The sequence below is a fragment of the Dreissena polymorpha genome, chromosome 3, assembly GCF_020536995.1.
Source record: "Dreissena polymorpha isolate Duluth1 chromosome 3, UMN_Dpol_1.0, whole genome shotgun sequence".
Taxonomy (NCBI): Eukaryota; Metazoa; Mollusca; class Bivalvia; order Myida; family Dreissenidae; genus Dreissena; species Dreissena polymorpha.
In genome coordinates, this window is record NC_068357.1 from 73429405 (window position 1) to 73451313 (window position 21909).

A 21909-nucleotide genomic window follows, 5' to 3' on the forward strand; every position below is an offset into this window, starting at 1 on the left:
CTGGGGACAAGGGAGTGGTTGATGAAAAGGGAATGACTTATTAAAAAAGAGTGACTTATAAAAGGGAGTGACTGATGACAAGAGTTTGGCTGATGACAAGTTGGCTGATGACAAAAAACTTGCTGATGACAAGGGAGAGGCTGATGACAAGAGAGTGGCTGGTGAAAGGGAGTGGCTGATGAAAAGAGAGAGACTGATGAAATGGGAGTGGCTGATGAAAAGAGTCTGGCTGATGACAAGCTGGTTGTCGACAATGAGCTGGCTGATGACAAGGGAGTGGCGGATGACAAGCTAGCTAATGAGAATTAAAAAGCTTGCTGATGACAAGAAGCATGCTGATGACAAGGGAGTGGCTAATGACAAACGTCTGCTGATGACAAGGGAGTAGCAAATGTCAAAAAGATGGCTGATGACAAGGGAGTGATAGGTGACATGAAGCTGGCCAATGACAAGGGTGTGGCTGATAAAAAACGTTTGGCTGATGACAAGGGAGTAGCTGATGACAAAAAAGCTGGCTGGTGACAAGGGAGTGGCTGGTGACATGAAGCTGGCTGATGACAATGGAGTTGCTGATGACAAGGGAACGGCTGATGACAAGGGAGTGGCTGGTGACAATTTAGTGACTGATGACACGGGGGTGGCTTATGACAAGGGAGTTCCTTGTGAAAAGGGACTGGATGATGCCATGGAGCTGGCTGATGAAAAGGGAGTTGCTTGTGACAATTGCGTTGCTACTGACGTGAAGATGGCTGATGACAACGGAGTGGCTGGTGACAAAGTAGTGGCTGATGATAAGAAGTTGGTTGATGACAAATGAGTTGCTGGTGACAAGAAGCTGGCCGATGACAAGATAGAGGCTGGTTTCAAGGAAGTGGCTAATGACAAGAGAGTGGCTGATGACAAGAGCCTGATTACAAAGGAATGGATAATGAAAAGGGCCTAGCTGATGACATGGGCATTGCTGATGACAAAGCCCTATCTGATGATAATGGCCTTGCTGATGGAAAGGGCCTGGCTGATGACAAGAGCGCGACTGATCAGAAGAGCCTGGCTAATGACAAGCGCATGGCTGATGTCAAGATCCGTTCTGATGACAATACCGCTGGTTACATACGCTTCTCTGATGACAGGGCATGGCTGGACCAAAAAGCTGGGCAAAGAATGTGGACTCCTCGGGGAATGCCAGTTTTCCAGTTTTGATATAATGTGAATAAACGTTTTAGAGGACCTCTAGACGATGCTTAATACCAAATACGAAAGCCTTGGGCTGAGCAATATCCGCCAAGAAGATTTAAAAAAATGTTACCATGCCATGTAAACCGTTGACCTCTTGTGCGAGCCCAGAAAACAAGTCGCACTCAGAGCAGGGCCAATTTTGACATCAGAAGATGTTCAGAACATGTCCTTTGATGAACATTTTTACAGACGACTGGACGATGGAAATCACGGTGTCCTTTACTTAAACTCAAATAAGCGAATTACACATCAGAAAACTAGATTTTGCTAGCTGCACTGCAAAAAAAAAAAAAAATAGCGCATGCAAGTCAAAATGTTGTGTCAGTCATTCTGTAGCATGTAAAATATGCATCCTGAAACAGCGTGGAACTGAAATTGATGATATGGAGTTTATCGTTTTTGATTACAATTCTTAAAGTTTTGCCTCAAACTGCTACTTATCAATGTTCGTGCTTTTTGGGCCGTTTTTTGCCTAAAATGCGCGATCATGCTCTTCGTTGAACATACTGGCCTTTCAAAACAACGCGCAGAGATCTGAGGAGGTACTGAAGCTTGTATGATATCCCTCCCGCCCTTTCATACCGCGTGATGATGGTCAACTGAAGTATTATTGTTATACATTTACATTCAATTGTTAGTTTTGAAGACAAATTTGAGTGTAAATCGTTTATAACATTTCCATTTTTGTAGGAAATAAAACTGATTTCAGCTTATTTGAAAAATTACATACCGAAAATACTTTCAGATCTAACAGGACGTTATTTGACAATGTTATGTTATCCGTGCATTAACTGGGGAGGTATTAAGGCCATTATTTAGAAATTTAAGTAGAAGTTCAAAAATTATTCCCCACTTTGTAGGGTCTCGTAAGTTATAGGTAGGAGACACACTCGGACTATATACAATATAAAGTATTCGTGGTCGTAAACATACACATAAAAATACCTAATTTAATAACACTATACAAGACTCTTGACCTTTGTTTTATTTTATATTTATTGAAAGATTGCAATATTGTCTATTCATTTTTACTATTTTATATCGAAGTCGATGAACATTTTTCACTTTTTCGACCTATTTAATCGGTGAAGGAAATTCCTGTTAAAAGTTTCGTGTTTTCAATCAATCGGGAATCCTTGGACAATTTTGCCAAAACGGCGATCGTCGGTGTGGTGTAGCCCACCGTCCGAAGCGTTCAGATTGGTTTTCAATATTATAATGCCGTATTTTACACGTTGCGGGATATTTACGGAAAACACCGAATAAACCGGAAGTTTGATCGTCGCCACGAGTTAGTGTCATCCATCAAAACAATCAAAAAAGCATCCCCGGCTGTCAATTTATTTTACAGGTAATACCTTAATTAACAAGCGTGTGCCTACTCAAGCGTTGTCTTAATTACAATATACGATGTATTATCTTCGTGTAAGCTTCTTTTTGCGGACGCAATACGTGGATAATGAAGACAAGTCATCGAAAGTTTGTATCAATTTTGATACATTAATGATTCGTTTTAATTAGCTAATTGGAATCATTATTATTTATTTAATTTACATCAAGTTTGTATTAATATTGTAATGTTCTTCTTGTTCACAATTTTTTTTTATTGTCGATAGTGTATGCCATATGGACATAAGGCCAGGGTGGGATCATCACAAAATGAAAAAAAAATCAATAACATTTTTTTAGTGCGGTGAAGAAAGTCATTTGTGAAAAATGAATTTTGTTATTATTGCATCATCGTTTACAAGCTACTGACATGTTGGAGGCAACAATTATAAATCAAAGCATTTAGGAGCCTAGCGATTATATACCATATGAATGGAGCTAAAAGTAGCAGCACCAAGTGTGGATATTTCCACAAAGCCACTGAATTCCAAAGAACAGCATTTGTGCAGGTAAAGGTTCTACTTGTGTTGTAATAGTAGTGCTGCAACAATACGCCAAAAACCGTATTGCAATATATTGTCAGTACAAAAATCCGTATTGCAATATATTGCAATTTATTGCTAACATGTACCAGAATTATAACTTGCGAGCTAATCACCCAAACCAACTTAATTACATGAACATAACCTTTTCGTCTGCCATTTAGAGAACTATTATAAAGGCTGACAAGAAGAATAATAACTGGAAAGAGGATTGTGGATTTTTAAAAGCCAGCCGTGTAACTCATCAGAATGCTGTTACTTAAAATTTGTTTTGATCATTGTTACTTCTGTTTATAATAACATCAATTTACATTTTGATTATGTAATTAATTGTGATGCTATCCCCATGTTTTCCGGAGAAAAAGTGGGGATATTGTGGGGATGTGCGTCCGTCCGTCCTGGCCTCAGCTCCTCCTACACTATTAGCACTAGAACCTTGAAATTGACATACATGGTAGCTATGAGCATATGTGCGACGATGACAGTGACGGAATGTTGATCTGACCCCTGGGTCAAAAGTTATGGGGGTTGGGGCGGGGCTGGGCCAGAGATTTTCCCTTTTTTTTTATGCCCCCCAGTATGGTGCATTGGCCATAACTTTTGAAATATTGATGATAGCAACTTGATATTTGGCATGCACGTGTATGTCATGCACGTGTGTGTTAAAACACGCTTTTAACATAATGTGAGCCGAAATTGAATGTGAAGAAAGACATTATAGAAAATATCTCATACGATGTTGTATGTTCAGTTGCCGACACAGTCGGAAAAGCTAAAAAACGCGACACAACGGGTACAAACTTAAACAAAAAAAACATTAAACGAGTGGAAGGGACAATGCCCGTGGCTAATCGTTGAAAAGATTAAGGGGAGACCCGTTATAATTGTGAAATATGTAAAAATTCATCGAAGGCATGCAATCTAAGAAAAGTTTGGGCATATGAAGGTATTTGAAAAATAAAATTGTATAATACTGAATAGACACTGTTTAACTCATATAAAGTTGCTAGTATGTTTATTTTGATTTTTGCATGAAAATAACCATTATTAATTATTTTTATGTCATTTAGAAAAGTTAAGAATTATTTTCCAAAACTTAGTAGTAACGTTAAGAATAAAATTTCAGAGTTAAGAATTATTTTTGAAAATCTGGTAGTAACGTTAAGAATTTCACAAAACCTTATCTGGAGCTCTGCAGGGATTATCAAATATTGGCGCAAAGGGACACCTGTATATAAGAGAAGAGATAGAATGAAGTCAAGCATAAAAAGCATGAGATTCTCATGGAATGTAGCCTCAAGAATCGATAAAAGGGCTGAAACTTTCAATTTGTGCAATTACACTTTTAGACTCATTACTGAAAATCTGTCAAAGTGTGTGGGAAAAATGTGAGAAACCATTTAAAGCAAGATGGGCTTTGAACAGGCACATCAAAGACAGACATGAAATTCAACATATTCATTGTTGTGTACAAGATTGCGATAAAAATTTCTGAGACGCTAATATTTAGTAAACCATTTAACCTCAAAACATAACTTTTCCAAAAAAGAAGCAAGAAGATTGGCTAGAAGAGAGCATATTCAGTCATCTCATAAGTCATTCCAATTAGGATGATATGTACATAATTGACTACAGTGAAGTTGATTCATTATTAGATTTGTTAGGAGAGCAGGATGAGGAGGAGAAATTAGGGTATAGATTTTCACTCATTTTTTAGGTTATTTTACATTAACTTCTTCATTTGTACATTGAATTACTTCATATTTATACTGAACATCTCTTATGACAATACGGTCAATCTCAACTATGCATGGCCCCATTACCAACCCTGGGGCGCCCCTGTGTCAAACATGCGGCGTGGGGATACGCGTCGGCCTCTGCCGCGACATTTTTAGTAATTTTTTGTATTTCCATTAGCTTCATCTTAAATTAAACAGTATGACATGCAAAAGCAGATCTTGCGGACTCCCATGTAACAACTGTACTCCGTATAATAAACTTTTTAGAATGCTATTTTTACGCAACAATTTATTTTTACTCAACAGTTAACACTGATTTGTTTTGTTTACCGTGATATCATTAATTCGGATGGCTTTTCTGGACGAAATGTGGATGAATTTTTGTAGAATTTTCGTACCGGTATGATAAAAATCGTATCGCAATTCAATATGAGGATTGCGTATTGCGATATATACTGATATACCGGTATATTGTTGCAGCACTATATAAAAGTACATATTATAACCACTAGTACAATCACACCCTGCTAGATACAGCAAAATATCTTTCCTTATATCACATACCATTAAAACAAATCAAAGCACTCAGGCCTGGACACTTACTTTTTTTTTAACTAGTCCATTCGGGTTAGTAAATGCAGAACCTACTAGCCCTGACCATTCTTTCATGTGCCCTGACCTGAAAACATTTTTTACATAGATTGCTATTATAAACCGTGGTTGCCTTCAGACAACAAATCGTAAGTAAATCATAAATGTTGCAAAATAACGTGTTTCGTTAGTCGTAAAATTGTACAGGGATAACTTGCTTTAAGTTTTATATTAAAAGCGGGAATCGACCTTTAATATTAGTTTTGCTAAATGAATTGCATAAAAATGATTGTCAAAACACTTCTAATCGATCAAACAAATTAAAGTTATTTAAAATTGATAATTAACAAATAATTTTAATGTAACTTTGTGTTAATGTTGAGTTTGATACATTCATCGATCCCGGATGATCCTGGGCGAACCTGGCATTTAGTTTAAAGGTATTTTTATCAAGAAGACACATCACTCAGAGGAAACCAATCAAAAACTGTATCTAGCGGAATTCTGTTTAAAAATAGGTACTGACGTGTTTTATCAATAAAAATACGTTCCAAATCTATTTCGAGATATGATCTGTTAAAACGCGTTTGTTGTCTCCGACTTCACTCTGGGATTTAATTGTCATCTGATCGTACTTTATTAAGATTTTTACATCTTTGAAAAGCTTAATTAAAATGCAGTTTATTGATATAGAACACATAATCCCGTCCAGAATACACACGACTAGAGCTGTAACGATTAGGTTTGATGCATCGGAAAACCGGTTCAAAGCCACCAATTCGATATTCATACCAATAAGGCCAATTTTGATTCGATTCACTGCAATCCAGATTGATCAGCATTTTAAACCTTACTTTCCAAATCCGTTGTCTAAACGTTCTTGTCATGTGTAATACGTCTTGTGATTGGTCAATAGCCAATACGGCATCCAATGAATGAATGAATAACATGCTGAGCATTACATCAGCCGGTAAAATGGCTTCTTCAACAACGCCGAAAGACGCACCGTGAAAATTAAAATCAAAAGTATGGGAACTTTTGGTTTCGCGAAGGTTCTGATGCTAAGGCAACTTGCAAAACGTGTGCATTCTGTTAAGAAGTCAACTGGAAGTTGTTTATATACTTACATGTTGTTTTTGTTTGTTGTTTTTTTTCCTGATAAACACATGTGATGCATTGTGCATTTATGTATATATTAAAGAATAACTCAACAGAAAGTTTTGTTCAATAAATATGTAACTTATAAAACAGTGTTGCGGTTTTTAATTTTATTTCAAATATTAAAAACTTTAAATGAACAGGCTACAGCATAATAAGTTAATAACAAATACCAAACATATTAATTCATGCTCTGGACAAACCAAACATGAAATAGTTTGAAAAATAAGCAGCAAATAGTTTAATTTGAATCAAATCGAAAATTACCGATTCTGACTATTTGGTATCGAATCGAACCATGGGTGAATCGTTACAGCTCAACACACGAATGGTCGGGCATGTTCCTGAGACATGGGCTAGCCCGGACATAGGTACAGGCAGTGAATGTCGTTCGGACGTGCCTTAGTGTCGAGCCCTGGCGCTGAAGGCACTGAAGTTGTTCGCTATTGTATTATCTTTAATCTTAGACGCAACTCAGTTTTCAAAATTATGTTACAGCTTTTTATATCACAAGTTTGAAATGTCTTTAAGCACTGGTCGAGATGTATTTTTTTTCAAATCATTAATAAAAAAGATAATTTAAGCTTCACAGGCTAATCCTATTTGACATGCATTAAGACCCATTTTCCCTGAAAGCAGCCTAGGGTCATTGATTGTAATCATATCGCTAATTGCCCCAGATGAGAGTGACATCCTGTGAGAGATTATCTTTAACGTAAAAGCATTTGTTTCACGCTTGGCTGGGCACAAACACACTCTTGAAATCAAAATCAGCATATTTGTTTTTAATCTTTAGAAGTTTTGGGGAATGAATTTTTGCAAAAAGCGATTTTTAAATCAAAATAGCATTAAAAATTAAGCATATTTTTGAATGCGAAGTATGGTTTCCTTTTATTTCCATACAAGGTTAATCTACATCAAGGAAAAACGTAATATCTTTTTGGATTGGATTTCTGAACTTCTAAACACTGTCTGTCCTCAATTATGATGAAATTTAACATAAATAAGGGCACACAGTTGTTATTTCAAAGGAGGACTAAGCGCCATGCAAGTAAAGTGTTACTTTCATATTGTCATATATTTCCGCGACCTAATGAATCTGTCAACAATGCTGATATTGATTAATGAGGCCTGATTGGTCATTGCCTGCTACTTTAATGTACCCTGTGTACTCTTAAGTATTCTTAAGTATTCTTAAATGTACGCCAGGTACGGAAAATATACTGAAACGTACCCGGGAATTCTAACCTTAAATTGGTTGTTGTTGGCTAATTTTTATGCCCCCCTTCGAAGAAAAGGGGGTATATTGTTTTGCTCATATCGGTCGGTCCATCCACCAGATGGTTTCCGGATGATAACTCAAGAACGCATAGGCCTAGGATCATGAAACTTCATAGGTACATTGGTCATGACTTGCAGATGACCCCTATTGATTTTCAGGTCACTAGGTCAAAGGTCAAGGACACAGTGACTTGAAATAGTAAAATGGTTTCCAGATGATAACTCAAGAATGCTTAGGCCTAGGATCATGAAACTTCATAGGTACATTGATCATGACTGGCAGATGACCCTATTGATTTTCAGGTCACTAGGTCAAAGGTCAAGGTCACGGTGACAAAAAACGTATTCACACAATGGCTGCCACTACAACTGACAGCCCATATGGGGGGCATGCATGTTTTAAAAACAGCCCTCGTTCAAATTAATTGACAAAATTGTGTTCATATTTATGTCAATATTTTGTAAAATTTCCTCTATATTATCGAAACTTTTACTCAAAAAAGCATGTTGTGGCAGGTTTTGTTGAAAGTGAATTTTGTTTTTTATTCCGAATTACGTTTTATGCCGTCGTATTTTTGGTGGAAATACAACTCGGGTACAGCTAAATAAGCCGGGTACATGTTAGTATATTTTACGTACCCGGGGTACATTTAAGTATATTTTAGAGTACTCTGGGTACATTTAAGTAATACAGGAGCGGACAATGACCAATTGGTTGTTAATGAGTTGAAATAAAGTGCTATAAAATAGATAATGAAGTTTAAGCTGCTTCATGGTGACAATCATTTGTATTTTAGAGCCTGAAACAAATGAAAACAATTAGAATCCGTTTCTTTGTTTCTGTGGTTGTATATTTGATTAAATCAATCTGTTATATTTATTCAGCCTTCTGTTGCAGAAATTAACATTATTTGATTATTTTGGTCACATGTGTTGTTTATCATAAGGAAAAATATTATTGATGTACATGTAAAAATAAAGCATATTAAGACTTGTAAAGTTACTTCTTGTAATTTTAGTAGTTATAGGAAATCGTAGTTATAAAAGTAATAACATAGTCGATGACATTAATTTAGTTGTATTTTTTAACAATTGTCATAAAAATAAGGTCAGATTAACAGGCGGTTTTCACCCCGCAAAAACTTTTTTTAGGCCTGTGAATCTAGTAAAAAAGGTATTTAAATAAATTTAACTATTCTATTGGACTACAAATGCGTCAAAATACGTATCGACATGTATGTGGTAAAGGGTTATAATCATCTGAATTCATCAACAAACAATATATTTATTTCTGTTGTACACAATGATGTCCTTAGCTAAGATAAGATTAATCATTGAAAATATGTGTACCACAAGATTGAACGTGTCATACCTTTATGATGACAAGCATATTACAGTTGTTGATTAATTTGTGTCATCGCTTTTCAAGTGTATATGTACGCTTCGATCATGATGCAGAACTTTGGTTTTATAGATATCTGTTAAGATGACAACAGATCTTTTAACACTGAGTATTAACTAGTTTTTAGTGGCAAATGGTACAGATGTGAACGTGACCATTATTGAGCTTCAAATGAAATTATCATGTAAATGGTAAGGCTACTGTTTTCTATCCATTTTATTTGTTTTATTATTTTTTATTTGTATCTTTTTATAAACAATAATGAAAAAAATATCTATGTAGAATGTGAAAAATAATTCAGTGTAATTATATAGAGGATATTTGTTGGATTCGGTGGATTATCGATTTTAATTCACGAGTGATCATAGAAAATAATATTATCACGAGTGGCGCAGCCACGAGTGAAAATATATATTTTTATGATCACGAGTGAATAAAAATCGATAATCCACCTTATCCAACGAATTTTCTTTTTATTTTATGCTTTTTTACACAGTTAATATGCATTGTTAAAGAGTTTAACTAAAGAATTTCGCTGGGATAATGACGTCATTTCGTAAAAAATGACGTCATTTCACAGTAAACAGTGAAAATTATCGATAATTTTCACTGATAATTTTCATTGTTTGAAACAGTGAAATTATCAGTTTTAATTCACTGATATTTCTCTATAAACCACCGGAAAGCATAAAATAAAATATCTGTTCTCTTTACACATGTTCTTTTGTACAGTATGTTTCATGTTTAGAAATTTATAGCATGTCAGGAAAACCTCACTTGATAGATGTCTATCAATTGATATCGGCATCAAATTAACTATTGAAGTTTCTCAACATCTGTGTGTTAACCCTTTGAGCGCTGGAACCGGATTTTGAAGCCTTTGCAAACAGTTTGGATCCAGGTGGCGTCTCATCAGGATCCAAATCGTTGCTATTCTGATAGTATTCTTTGGAAAAAAATCAAAGAAAATGCTAATTTTAGAAATTCAGCAGAAGACATTTTAGCAGACGACAAATTACCCAGCATGCAAAGGGTTAAGAAACAAATTGCATACTGCAGTACTATGCTAGTCTGTCAATAATCATTATGGTGAAATTATGGCTTGAGCCTTTCTTCAAATATTTACCAGTAGCTGCATTTAACATGGTTTACTTTTTCCTAATCACAAATGTTTTATCTTCATACATTTTTATGAACCTGTAACATGATGTCCGACATTTGTTTTTAGTTGATAACAGTTGTAACGAGAATACTATTTGATGTAGACATGATTTGTATGATGTTTTCAGGGAGTAATTGGAAGCATTTACTTAAGTGCTTAAAACTGTATTCAAACATTGACACAGAAATTACATTTTCATGTTGGGATTTCTTACTTTATTTGTAAGGATTTCTTCATTACATCCACATGTTACCAGCTTAGCTTCAGAATCGTCCCATCACAATAGAGTTAATGCATTATGGCATCCAGTTAATTGTCCCGAGCTTAGTGATCATTTGTTCGGTTTTTCTCATGGAATGTTTTGTTAGAGGATTTGTTTTAGGAGGATAATTTTGCAGGCTGTTAGATTACTATGCTTAAACCACAAATTTTCGGGCAAAATAAATATTAAAGGGGCATTTTCAAAGATTTTGGCACATATTGAATTTTGTCATTAAATTCCTTATATTGATAAATGTTAACATTGGATCTAAAATGCTCCTGTAAAAAATCAAGAATAAAATTTAAAAAGAAAAAAAAGTAACCCTCATCAGGGCTTGAACCACTGCTCCCTGGAGTCCTGGAGTAAAAGTCTACCCACTTCAGATGTGTACTATATTCGGACATAATTTTTCGTTGATAAAATGTTTAGACTTCGGGGTGTTTGCAGCATTATTTGTTCTGTAAAAACAGCATTGTTTTGTAAAACAACCAAGGCTAAAATACACTATAAACTTTTTTTTGGACAAGCACTTTTTGTTGGATGCGGAGGAAAAAATATAAATAAAAACACTATTCTGTTTGATTATAATCACTCATTTAAAAGATGCCAAACTTTAATGCATGATTAAATTATTGTCACTGAATGGGGCTTTAAAAGATAGACAATAGGATGCCTTTTTTAAAATCCAAAAACTTGAATACACTGCTTCAATATCAATAAAATTACTTAAAACTTTATAAAATAATTGGTCAAATAGTATGTAAATACAGAAAATACAAGTTAAACAGTTATGGGCCAATTATGTAATATTATAATTACATGTATTGTTATAAATAAAGTGCTCTTTTTGTATCATCTTGCTAAAGCACATTAATGGCTCCATGTAGATGGAACTCTGTTACAAGGTCTTCGACAATGTGCGTATCTTGAACTCAGATGAGCACTTCAGGGCAATCATGGCCTTTGTTGGCTTTAATCTCATCCTGCCATTAAATTGTTTAAGTGTGTTTATCTATTTTTCTACATCTTAAAATGAAGTTTTACTCCATAAAATGAATGACAATCAAATACAATACAATGCTATTCAATGGGAATCCTAAAAATATGGTGCAAACTGTTACCAGATTGACTCTGACCAGATTTTTTTTTGTTAACAAGTGGTGACATGTTCTTTACACAATGCTGTGACAATTAAGGGATTATAGGTAACTGAGGGAAACAAACACATTGCTATTTGGGTATTAAATTGCCATTTCTTTGTTGAATTAATTGATTAAAAAAATGCTGCTACATGTATTCAAAGATGACCTTTGTTATGGTAATTAAATGTTTTGTATGATGTGTTGAAGTTTTAATTACTCTAAAAAAAGTCATGTGTGAAAATTTCTTTGGATGACTACATAAGCTTAAGTCAATATTTATGACTTCCATTATTGAAGCCGTTGCAATACATTAGCACTGGAGGCTGTTAAGGCACTGGACACTTTGGACATACATGTACATGTATACCTAAAAATTTCTTTCTAGAGTGTTAATTATTTGTAAGGAAGGGTAGCGTAGAGTTGTTGTTTGTTGAAACTAAATGGATTGCGAAATATTCAAGTAAGTAAAAAGTGTTTTTATTAAAACTAAACTAGTTGTGACAAAGAAGATCTAATATAGCAAGAAAAGATTTTAAATGATGGGATAAACTTTTCAGAGATGGATAGCGAAGATATTAGAGAAGGGTCTTGAGCCAATTCAGGACGTTTTTCCATTGTTTTGTATGATGCAGTGATTTATCAAATCTCAGTGATTGGTCACTGAAATGCTCTTTGTTGAGACTTAATTATTAAATTCTGTGTTATCATGTTTTAAATAGGCCATAGATATTGGAAACATTGGAAAGAAATGTGGTAAAAATGTGTAAATACCATGGAAAAACTGAAGTGTTCTTGTTAAAAAAGACCACTCATTTTCAGCAAAAGCAGGAGATTCATTGTGGTTTAATTTGAGTGCGGGTATCTACTATCTTGCTTATATGTTTAAAAACGGATACAAATTTAATGATTAACGAAATAGATGTTTAGAAAAGGTGGTACTAGAACAAAGATGCAATTAAAGATTTATTCAATTGTAAGTTTTATTGTTTCTTTGTAGAACCAACAACTCACTAATGTACAATAGGCTTGTTTTTATACATTGTTGGAAAATGACCACAATTCTTTGCAGATTTGTTCAGGGCTTCCCCTGGCTCAAAAATTTCTTTAGCCAACATTTTAGCCAATTGGATTTTTTTGTAGCCAAATTTTAGAAACTGTAGCCAAAGTTTAAGCCAAGCATTTGGGACCGCCTCGTGAAAGTCTAGGGGTGTAAGAACACAAATAACTACAATATGAAGCTTAAATATATTTATTACTATAATCATCCTTTTAAAATATTGTACATAACAGAATATCAGTTTATAACAAAAAACATTTATAGATATGCATACATCTAGATATACATACATCAATGTAATAATCATACGTTTATTCTGCATAACAGAATATCAGTTTATACATACATCATAAGCACATGTTCAGTTCACATTGTTTACAAAATAAGCACATTTTCATTATATTAAAGATATTCATTCTTGAGCACATATTTCAATCTTTGCAAAACATAACAGTTGATCAAGACTAAAGATGCTTTATTTTCAAAGCCTCTCACTTCACATTGTTAAACAGTTATATTTGGTCATTTGGATATGATATACATCAGCTTTGACAGTTTCTGTTGTTAAAACATTTTCTGTAAGTGGTGGATGATTTCTAGGCTCAAATAAATGAATGTTTTTCACGCATATTTCTTGACAGAAAGGCCCAGATAATTGCCACCATCCATTCTAGTTGCCTGAAATATGATAAAACATAGTTTTACAAACTATCAACAACAAACCAACACATAAATGTCCGTATCTTTAAATGTCCGAATTTTAACATATCCGAAATATATTATAACAAGTGAATGGTATACTTTTTATTTCCAAAATTGTTGGTTTCTTAATCAAACTTAACCTTTCCCAAAATATTATAATAATGAAAGTATTAAACAGAAATGCTCTCAAATTCCTGTTGAATCAAGATTTCATGTGTTTTTGTGAAGAAATAGTTTTTTGTTAAATGCTTTTGACAGGCCCATAATGTTCGATAACACCTTTTGTTTTCACACCAGCAAGCGTTCTATACATAGATGGTGATGTCACTGCCAGTACACAATGCACCAGCAAGTTTTCTTTGTTTCGATGACTGGTTCTGACCGGTGTTTCTGCAGACTGCGTATCAAATTTTCTGGTTAATAACACGATGATGTATTGACGCACAGTCGACGGTTTAAAGAGTTTACTATCTGGGATGGTACTTGACAGGCAAAAAATGTTTCGCCGAGTATTTTCGCCAACCGAGAATTTTATTCGCAGAATTTTAAAAACGTTTCGCCTAGCATTTTCGCCAACCGAGAATTTTATTCGCCGAATTTGCGAAATTTTCGCCAACGGCGAATTTGGCGAACGACAGCGGAAGCCCTGTTTGTTTATAATTGACACAATTGACATATTTTGAATCTGCAACAAGTAAATATATAAGTATCAGCGTTATTTTGGTCATTTTTAGCTCATCTATTTTTTGAAAAAAAATTATGAGCTATTGTCATCACCTTGGCGTCGGCGTTGGCGTTGGCGTCGGCGTCCGGTTAAGTTTTGCGTTTAGGTCCACTTTTCTCAGAAAGTATCAATGCTATTGCATTCAAACTTGGTACACTTACTTACTATCATGAGGGGACTGGGCAGGCAAAGTTAGATAACTCTGGCGTGCATTTTGACAGAATTATGTGCCCTTTTTATACTTAAAAAATTGAAAATTTTGGTTAAGTTTTGCGTTTAGTTCCACTTTTCTCAGTAAGTATCAATGCTATTGCATTCAAACTTGGTACACTTACTTACTATCATGCGGGGACTGGGCAGGCAAAGTTAGATAACTCTGGCATGCATTTTGACAGAATTATGTGCCCTTTTTATACTTAGAAAATTGACAATTTTGGTTAAGTTTTGTGTTTAGGTCCATTTTATTCCTTAAGCATCAAAGCTATTGCTTTCATACTTGCAACACTTACTAACTATCATAAGGGGACTGTGCAGGCAAAGTAATGTAACTCTGACTGGCATTTTGACAGAATTATGTGCCCTTTTTATACTTAGAAAATTGAAAATTTGATTAAGTTTTGTGTTTAGGTCCACTTTATTCCTACAGTATCAAAGCTATTGCTTTCATACTTGCAAGATTTATGAACTATCATAAGGGGACGGTGCAGGCAAAGTTATGTAACTCTGACTGGCATTTGGACGGAATGATGGGCCCTTGATACTTAGAAAATTGAAAATTAGGTTAAGATTTATGTTTTGGTCCACTTTACCCCTAAAGTATCATAGATATTGCTTTCATACTTGGAACACTCACAAACTATCATAAGGGTACAGTAAAAGGACAAGTTGCATAACTCTGGTTGTCATTGTTACGGAATTATGGCCCTTTTTTGACTTAGTAACTTTTAATATATGGTTAAATTTTGTGTTTCGATCCACTCGAAGTATCAAGGCTATTGCTTTCAAACTTCAAATACTTACATGCTATCATGAGGTTACTGTACCTGACAACTTGAATTTTACTTTGACCTTTGAATGACCTTGACTCTCAAGGTCAAATTATTAAATTTTGCTAAAATTGCCATAACTTCTTTATTTATGATTAGATTTGATTGATACTTTGATGAAACTACTCTTACCTGACAAACCACAATAGACTTCACCCAAACCATCCCCCGTGCCCTCCCCCCCCCTCCCCTAATTTTTTTTTTTTTTTTTTTTTTTTTTAAGATCATCTCACAAATGACCACCACACCCTCACACTATACCCCCCCCACCCCCCCACCCCCCCCCCCCCCCAATTTTTTTTTTTTTTTTTTTTTTTTTTTTTTTTTTAAGATCATCTCACAAATTATCACCACACCCTCACACTATACCCCCCCCCCCATTTTTTTTTTAAAACGGTTATGTTTGAAATACCGTCCAACCATCGCACCCAAACCCCCCCCCCCCCCCCCCCCCCCCCCCCGATTTTTATTTTTATTTTTTTTTTCGCTTTTTTGGAAGATAATGTAATAAATGTCCACAACCCCACACTATACACCCCTCTTCACTCAACTCCTCCCTCCTTTGTGATTGAAAATGAGAGTCCCTTCACCTTTAAAAAGAAAATAGATGAGCGGTCTGCACCCGCAAGGCGGTGCTCTTGTTGAATTTCATTTCAGTAAAATTCATTTGCGCATGAACACAGTTTAAAAATACAGTATAATGGATAGAAATACAATCACTGTTAATGAAAAAGTCATGGAAAATTGCATATTTAGCTTGAAGTATAGATAAAATATTACAAAAATAAATTTTATTCCATGATTTATACTCACCTGATACAGAATATACAGGATTTTACCCGTATAAAATGTAAACAGATCCGCAAAATACACAAGATGCGTGCAAGCGTCTGGCTAACTCAGTGATCAATATCCACCCAGACGCTATCAGACATTCCCAAAAGTATTTAAGTCCACAGGACATCCGGTCCGGTAGTCTTAGATAACTTGCAGGACCGGACTGGGATTCATAGGACCGAAACATCAATTTACAAACATATATATCGTATTTATATATTTGCGAAGTTAAGTGTTATGTCATTCGGCAACAACTCAGATGCTCCATTAATACTAAGTGTTGGTTGTTTTCTAAGTCGATAAGTTGTATGGTTACATATTAGTTTTCTTAAATCTAAGGGTGTCAATTGACCCAAATTTGAAGTCCGGAAAATTAAGCTAGGGGTCTGGGACCGCAGGACCCCAAGGGGGATTAAGGGCCAAGTCCCTTTGGGGGACACCCCCGTGACCTAGCTTATTGTACTTTTTTGTAGTATTTCTAGTTGCAATTTCTGGTGACTACAATGCGAAATATTATAAACCATACCATCCGTATCACCGCATGTGTATTGTCATTGTATAAAATGTTATAAAGAACGTCAAAAATAAATTAAAATTGACGAATCATACTGTATCCGAATACGACAGTCCGAAAACATGTACATGTTTTGCACATATAATAAAATGTGTTTTATACATATCGTTTGAATGTAGAAAATGTAAACGAGTAACCAGTAACCTAGCAAATATGTAATCAATATATAATTCAGTTAACATATTGCTTTACAATATGCTACTGCAGTGCTTAACATTGCTATAAGTCGATCATAATAAAATATTACTTGAGAACAAATTGTAAAATTTAGATCATGAAATGAATAGTTTTGTTTGAGAAAGTCACCAAAATGATGTCCATTCCCAGTTTGATGTCCTTATTCCAAATTCACATTATACAGTGTTATACAGAAATTGTATGTACTTGCTTTAGCCAGAGGTCACCTAAAGATAAACACCATGCTTGGTTGGAGTAAATGTCTAAATACTCTCTCTTGGTCTCATTGTATGGGTTTTAATTATTATTCAGGTTATTGTTATATGGTTTTTCAGAAATCATGTTCTGGCCTTTTTATTATCTTTTTTTTGGGGGGCGGGGGGGGGGGGGTGATTTACCTAGCCTCAATTAAGAGTTTACAAAATTTGGTTTGTTATCAAGTATATAACATAAGATTTGATGTTTATTTTTATCATATTAAGTATTTATCTGACCCTGAAGAAGGGACATTACAGAACAACATTATTAAAGCATTTTTTCAGGCTTAAAAAATTATATTTGGGAAGTTTTTTTTAAGTCTTTTGAAATAAACCTTTCTTTTGCTTTTGGAAAAAGTCATATATTTTGACCCTTGATAACAGGCAAAAAGGCTCTGATGGTTCTAAGGTAATAAATGGCTACTATAAACTTGAATAGGAGTCCCATTTGTCAAGTACATGTTGGTTATACTCAAGCATGTGATACCTGCACCTGGCATTCTTGATATTGTGTCTACAGTATCATTTGGGGCTCGGAGGTCACAATGTGTCTGCTTCAATGCAATCTATAGTGACTGAACATTTGTATGTTCACAAAATAAAATGATAAGGATTATTCGCTATTAATTTGCTGAACAAATCTAATAATTCAAACATTGCCAATGTAATGTAACTTAAAACTAACTTATTTTACATAGTTTTGCTGAGAAGCGTTGAGGTCTTGTTATGTACAATACCAATGTAAGTGCATGCAATTCATGGAAATATGATGGAATAAATACTGATGATGTGCAGTCTCACAAGCATATAAGGGACTTCACTTTCCGCCTAGACTGAATTTTTGCTTAAAAGAGACTTGCTTTAAACGAAACAGTCCATAAAAGAAGAAAGTGTTGTTCCTGATTAGCCGTTGCATACTGCACAGTCTAACCGGCAACAGAAATAAGGCTTATGCATTAAGCCTACTTTTGTCAGAACGAGGCTCATACAAATCCCTTCCTCCTTCCAGTGCACTGCTGAATGCTGGGCTAGTGGGTGTGCTGATCCTCATCTTGAACATTATTTCCCCTCACATATTCGGCAAGGAGTCCCAGATGTTGAACGGGCAGGAAACACTCATGGACTTGTGGTACGTCCGACTGTTTGTCAACCTACTGGGCTATGCTACGATATTCGTGCCCGGCTACATCCTCATACGCTACTTGCGGAAGGTACGCTTCGATGAGACTGCAGGTAAGCAGGATTTTGTTTGTTGCATTTTTGTTGAATATTCTACCCTAAGATACTTATGAGCAGCAAACAGCATAAAACCTGAACAGACTGCGAGATACTCACAGGCTGTTCTGGCTTTATGCTGTTTGCACATAGCCATTTTCAATTTGCTTCTTATGGGGGATAGGGTTAAATACCAAGTACTGGTTCTACCAAAGAGAAAGACTTAAAAGGATCTCAATAAGCCAATTCTTTTGATGCAGTGACGCTAAAATTAAGAGTTTGTCATTTTGTCCTGTGACTTTTTAATAAGTTTTCACAGCTGCACTATGGTTAACATGTTTTTATTTTAATTTCTCATTAAACTTTCTTTTGTAAAAAAACATGTATCACACAGTAAAAGTAAATGATTACATACGCAGACAGTATTGTTTAAAACAGATCAAGGTGAGGCCATACTTACACTGGGTAGATTAATACCTTAACAGAGGTAGGTTAGGAGGCCTGCATGTGGCCGTTGGTAACGGAATAAGGTGGTCTTTAATTGAACACAGTTTAAAAATGGATGGAATGTGTGCGAATTAGTAATGGTTATTATATGGAGGTAGTCTCTTAATCTAGCTGGTTGCAATCACAGGTTAGACTGTAATCATTAAAGTCGCATTCTGAGAAAACTGGGCATAATGCTTGTGCATAAAGTGTTGTCCCAGATTAGCCTGTGCAGTCCGCACAGGCTTATCAGGGATTACACTTTCTGCCTTTACAAGATTTTTGGTAAGAAGGGACTTCCTTTAAACGAAAAATACCATAAAAGTGGAAAGTGTCGTCACTGATTAACCTGTGCAGACTGCACAGGCTAATCTGGGACGACACATTAGGCACATGCATTTTGTCCAGTTTTCTCAGAACACGACACATGTGAAAAGGATAATGAAAAATTTTGATCGGAAAGAAAATAAGATACAATAATATCCATTTGGTATGATAAATTGTCGAGTTCTAATCTGTTTACGTCTTTCTATTAGGTGGAACAAAGGAAAAAGCTCTTGACATCATAAAAAAAGTTTGATAAATAATCATGCATGTTTTCAGGCCCAGGGTTCTGGCCGCAGCTGGCCAAGCTGTGTGTGTTTGGGAAGGAGAACGAAAATCACCATGAGAACAGCATCGCAGGAGGCGACAAGGGAGGGGGCAAGAAGACGACTAACAACACGAGTCTCAGTCAGAGTGCCGGCTTGCTCCTGTTCTGCTTCGTGGGCCTTCAGGTCTCCTACCTGACATGGGGACTACTGCAGGAGCGTATGATGACTTTTGAGTACAAGGCCACTGATGAGGACAAGGGCGAATTCTTCAAGAATTCTCAGTTTCTCGTGTTAGTCAACAGGGTCCTTGCCTTAACGCTCGGAGTCTTTGTCCTGTTCGTGAAGCAGCAGCCCCAGCACACGGCACCGCTGTACAAATACTCATTCAGTTCGATCTCCAACGTTCTCAGTAGTTGGTTTCAGTACGAGGCTCTGAAGTTTGTCAGCTTTCCCACTCAGGTGCTCGCAAAAGCGTCCAAAGTGATACCCGTGATGTTGATGGGGAAGACTGTATCTCATAAAAAGTACGAGTATCATGAGTATGCCACTGCTCTCATGATTTCTGTTGGGGTGGGACTGTTCTTAATGACGAGTGGTGATGCAACTCGTGGAAAAGAGAAGACTACGACGGTAGCTGGGGTGATATTGCTTGTTGGGTACATTGTCTTTGATAGTTTCACGTCGAACTGGCAAGGTGAACTGTTCAGTAAGTATAAGATGTCCTCTATACAGATGATGGTGGGAGTGAATATGTTTTCATGTCTTCTGACTAGTGTCTCCCTCATTGAGCAAGGTGGGTTCCTCGAGTGCTTTGCGTTCATGTTCACTTATCCAATATTTATGAGTCATATTATTATACTCAGCCTTTGTTCCGCTGTCGGACAGTTGTTTATATTCTACACCATAGAAAAATTTGGGGCCGTCACGTTCACAATCATCATGACATTGCGCCAAGCTTTTGCTATTTTACTGTCCTGTATAATTTACGGACATCCTCTAACAATACTAGGGGTCTTTGGTGTTTCAATTGTGTTTCTGGGTATGTTTTTGAGAACCTATGCAGAGCAGCGAGCAAAAGCAATCAAATTGGCAAGGGAAGCAAGTGAAAAGAGTTCGTCCAACGTGTAAAATACTTACTTGTACCAAAATACTTTGTGATCAGCTTTACATTGTTTTGTTTTTTTTAATTAATTTATCATATAGTTTTTCCAAATGTTGTTTTCAAGGCCAAGTAAAATCTGGGTGCTTGTAATGTAAATTGCATGTAAAATCATTTAGGAACAAAACTTTATGGAAGTGTTTCACTTTTAAAGTAGATTTTTATAGTAATTAACTATTATATGTGGTTTATCATGTGCAGATCAACTTACTTTTAGTGTGGTATATATATTTTTACACACCTATTTTAATTGTATATCATTACAATCATAAAACCAACTACTTGTTGATGCATTCTTTTATTTACAAATTAAAAGTGCTTGAGTCTGACTTTTATTTTATGTGTTCACAAGCACTATTTTTAGCTCTACTATTATATATGAAATATATATAGTGGAGCTATCCTACTCACACCGGCGTGGACGTGAGCGTTAGCGTGAGCGTGCAAATGTTAAAGTTTTCGTACCACCCCAAATATTTCCCTTGACATATTGCTTTAACATTTTGCAAACTTCTTTACCCACATGACCGCAACCTATAAACAAGAGCAGACAACTGTATCAAGCATTTTGTAAGAATAATGGCCCTTTTTTCACACAGAATATGCATATTATTGATAAATCTATGTTTAAGTTTGCGTACCACCTCAAATATTTTCAATGTCCCTTGACATATTGCTTTCATATTTTGCAAACTTCTTTACCAACATGACCCCAACCTATAAACAAGTGTAGACACCTGTATCAAGCATTTTGTAAGAATTATGGCCCTTTTTTGTCTTAGTAACTGAATATTTTGTTAAATTTTGTGTTTATATCCACTTGACTTCTAAAGTATCAAAGCTATTGCTTTCAAACTTCAAATATTTTCTTACTATCATGAGGGTACTGTACCTGTCAAGGTCAATTTGACATTGACCTTTGAATGACCTTGACTCTCAAGGTCAAGAGTAAATTTTAGTTAAATTTCCATAACTTCTTTATTTATGATCAGATTTTATTAAGACTTTGACAAAACAACACTTACCTGAATACTGCAATGGATTCCACCCATACAATACCCCATGCCCCAACCCAGAATCCCTGCCCTTCACCCCCACCCCCCCCCCCAAAAAAAAACCAACAACAATTATGTTTTTTTTCCTTTTTTATTTTTGAAACATCATCTAATAAATCACAC

At 35.5% G+C, this 21909-nt stretch overlaps 1 protein-coding gene and 1 long non-coding RNA gene across 3 annotated transcripts in view; one reads left to right on the forward strand and one right to left on the reverse strand.

The window, feature by feature from the left end:
* LOC127874761 (uncharacterized) overlaps positions 1–21909 on the reverse strand; it is a 178690-nt gene that overhangs the window by 113618 nt on the left and 43163 nt on the right. The gene's annotated exons all lie outside the window — the stretch shown is intronic.
* LOC127874747 (adenosine 3'-phospho 5'-phosphosulfate transporter 1-like) lies at positions 2501–21009 on the forward strand. Of its 2 annotated transcripts, none has more exons than XM_052419333.1 (3): positions 2501–2587; positions 18288–18511; positions 19583–21009. In XM_052419333.1, the coding sequence occupies exons 2-3, from the start codon at positions 18373–18375 to the stop codon at positions 20698–20700; spliced, it is 1257 nt and encodes a 418-aa protein (XP_052275293.1). In that variant the 5' UTR covers positions 2501–2587; positions 18288–18372; the 3' UTR covers positions 20701–21009. The 2 variants fall into 2 exon arrangements, with proteins under 2 accessions (XP_052275293.1, XP_052275292.1); XM_052419332.1 differs by lacking the exon at positions 2501–2587 and adding an exon at positions 9353–9529.

What these genes read in the sequence shown, in the direction of transcription:
- LOC127874747 (XM_052419332.1), top strand. Translation starts at nt 9,510, where the DNA reads ATGAAATTATCATGTAAATG. An exon ending in ATGAAATTATCATGTAAATG is followed by an intron (nt 9,530 to 18,287) that starts GTAAGGCTACTG and finishes TCCTCCTTCCAG; the next exon opens with TGCACTGCTGAATGCTGGGC. An exon ending in ACGCTTCGATGAGACTGCAG is followed by an intron (nt 18,512 to 19,582) that starts GTAAGCAGGATT and finishes GCATGTTTTCAG; the next exon opens with GCCCAGGGTTCTGGCCGCAG.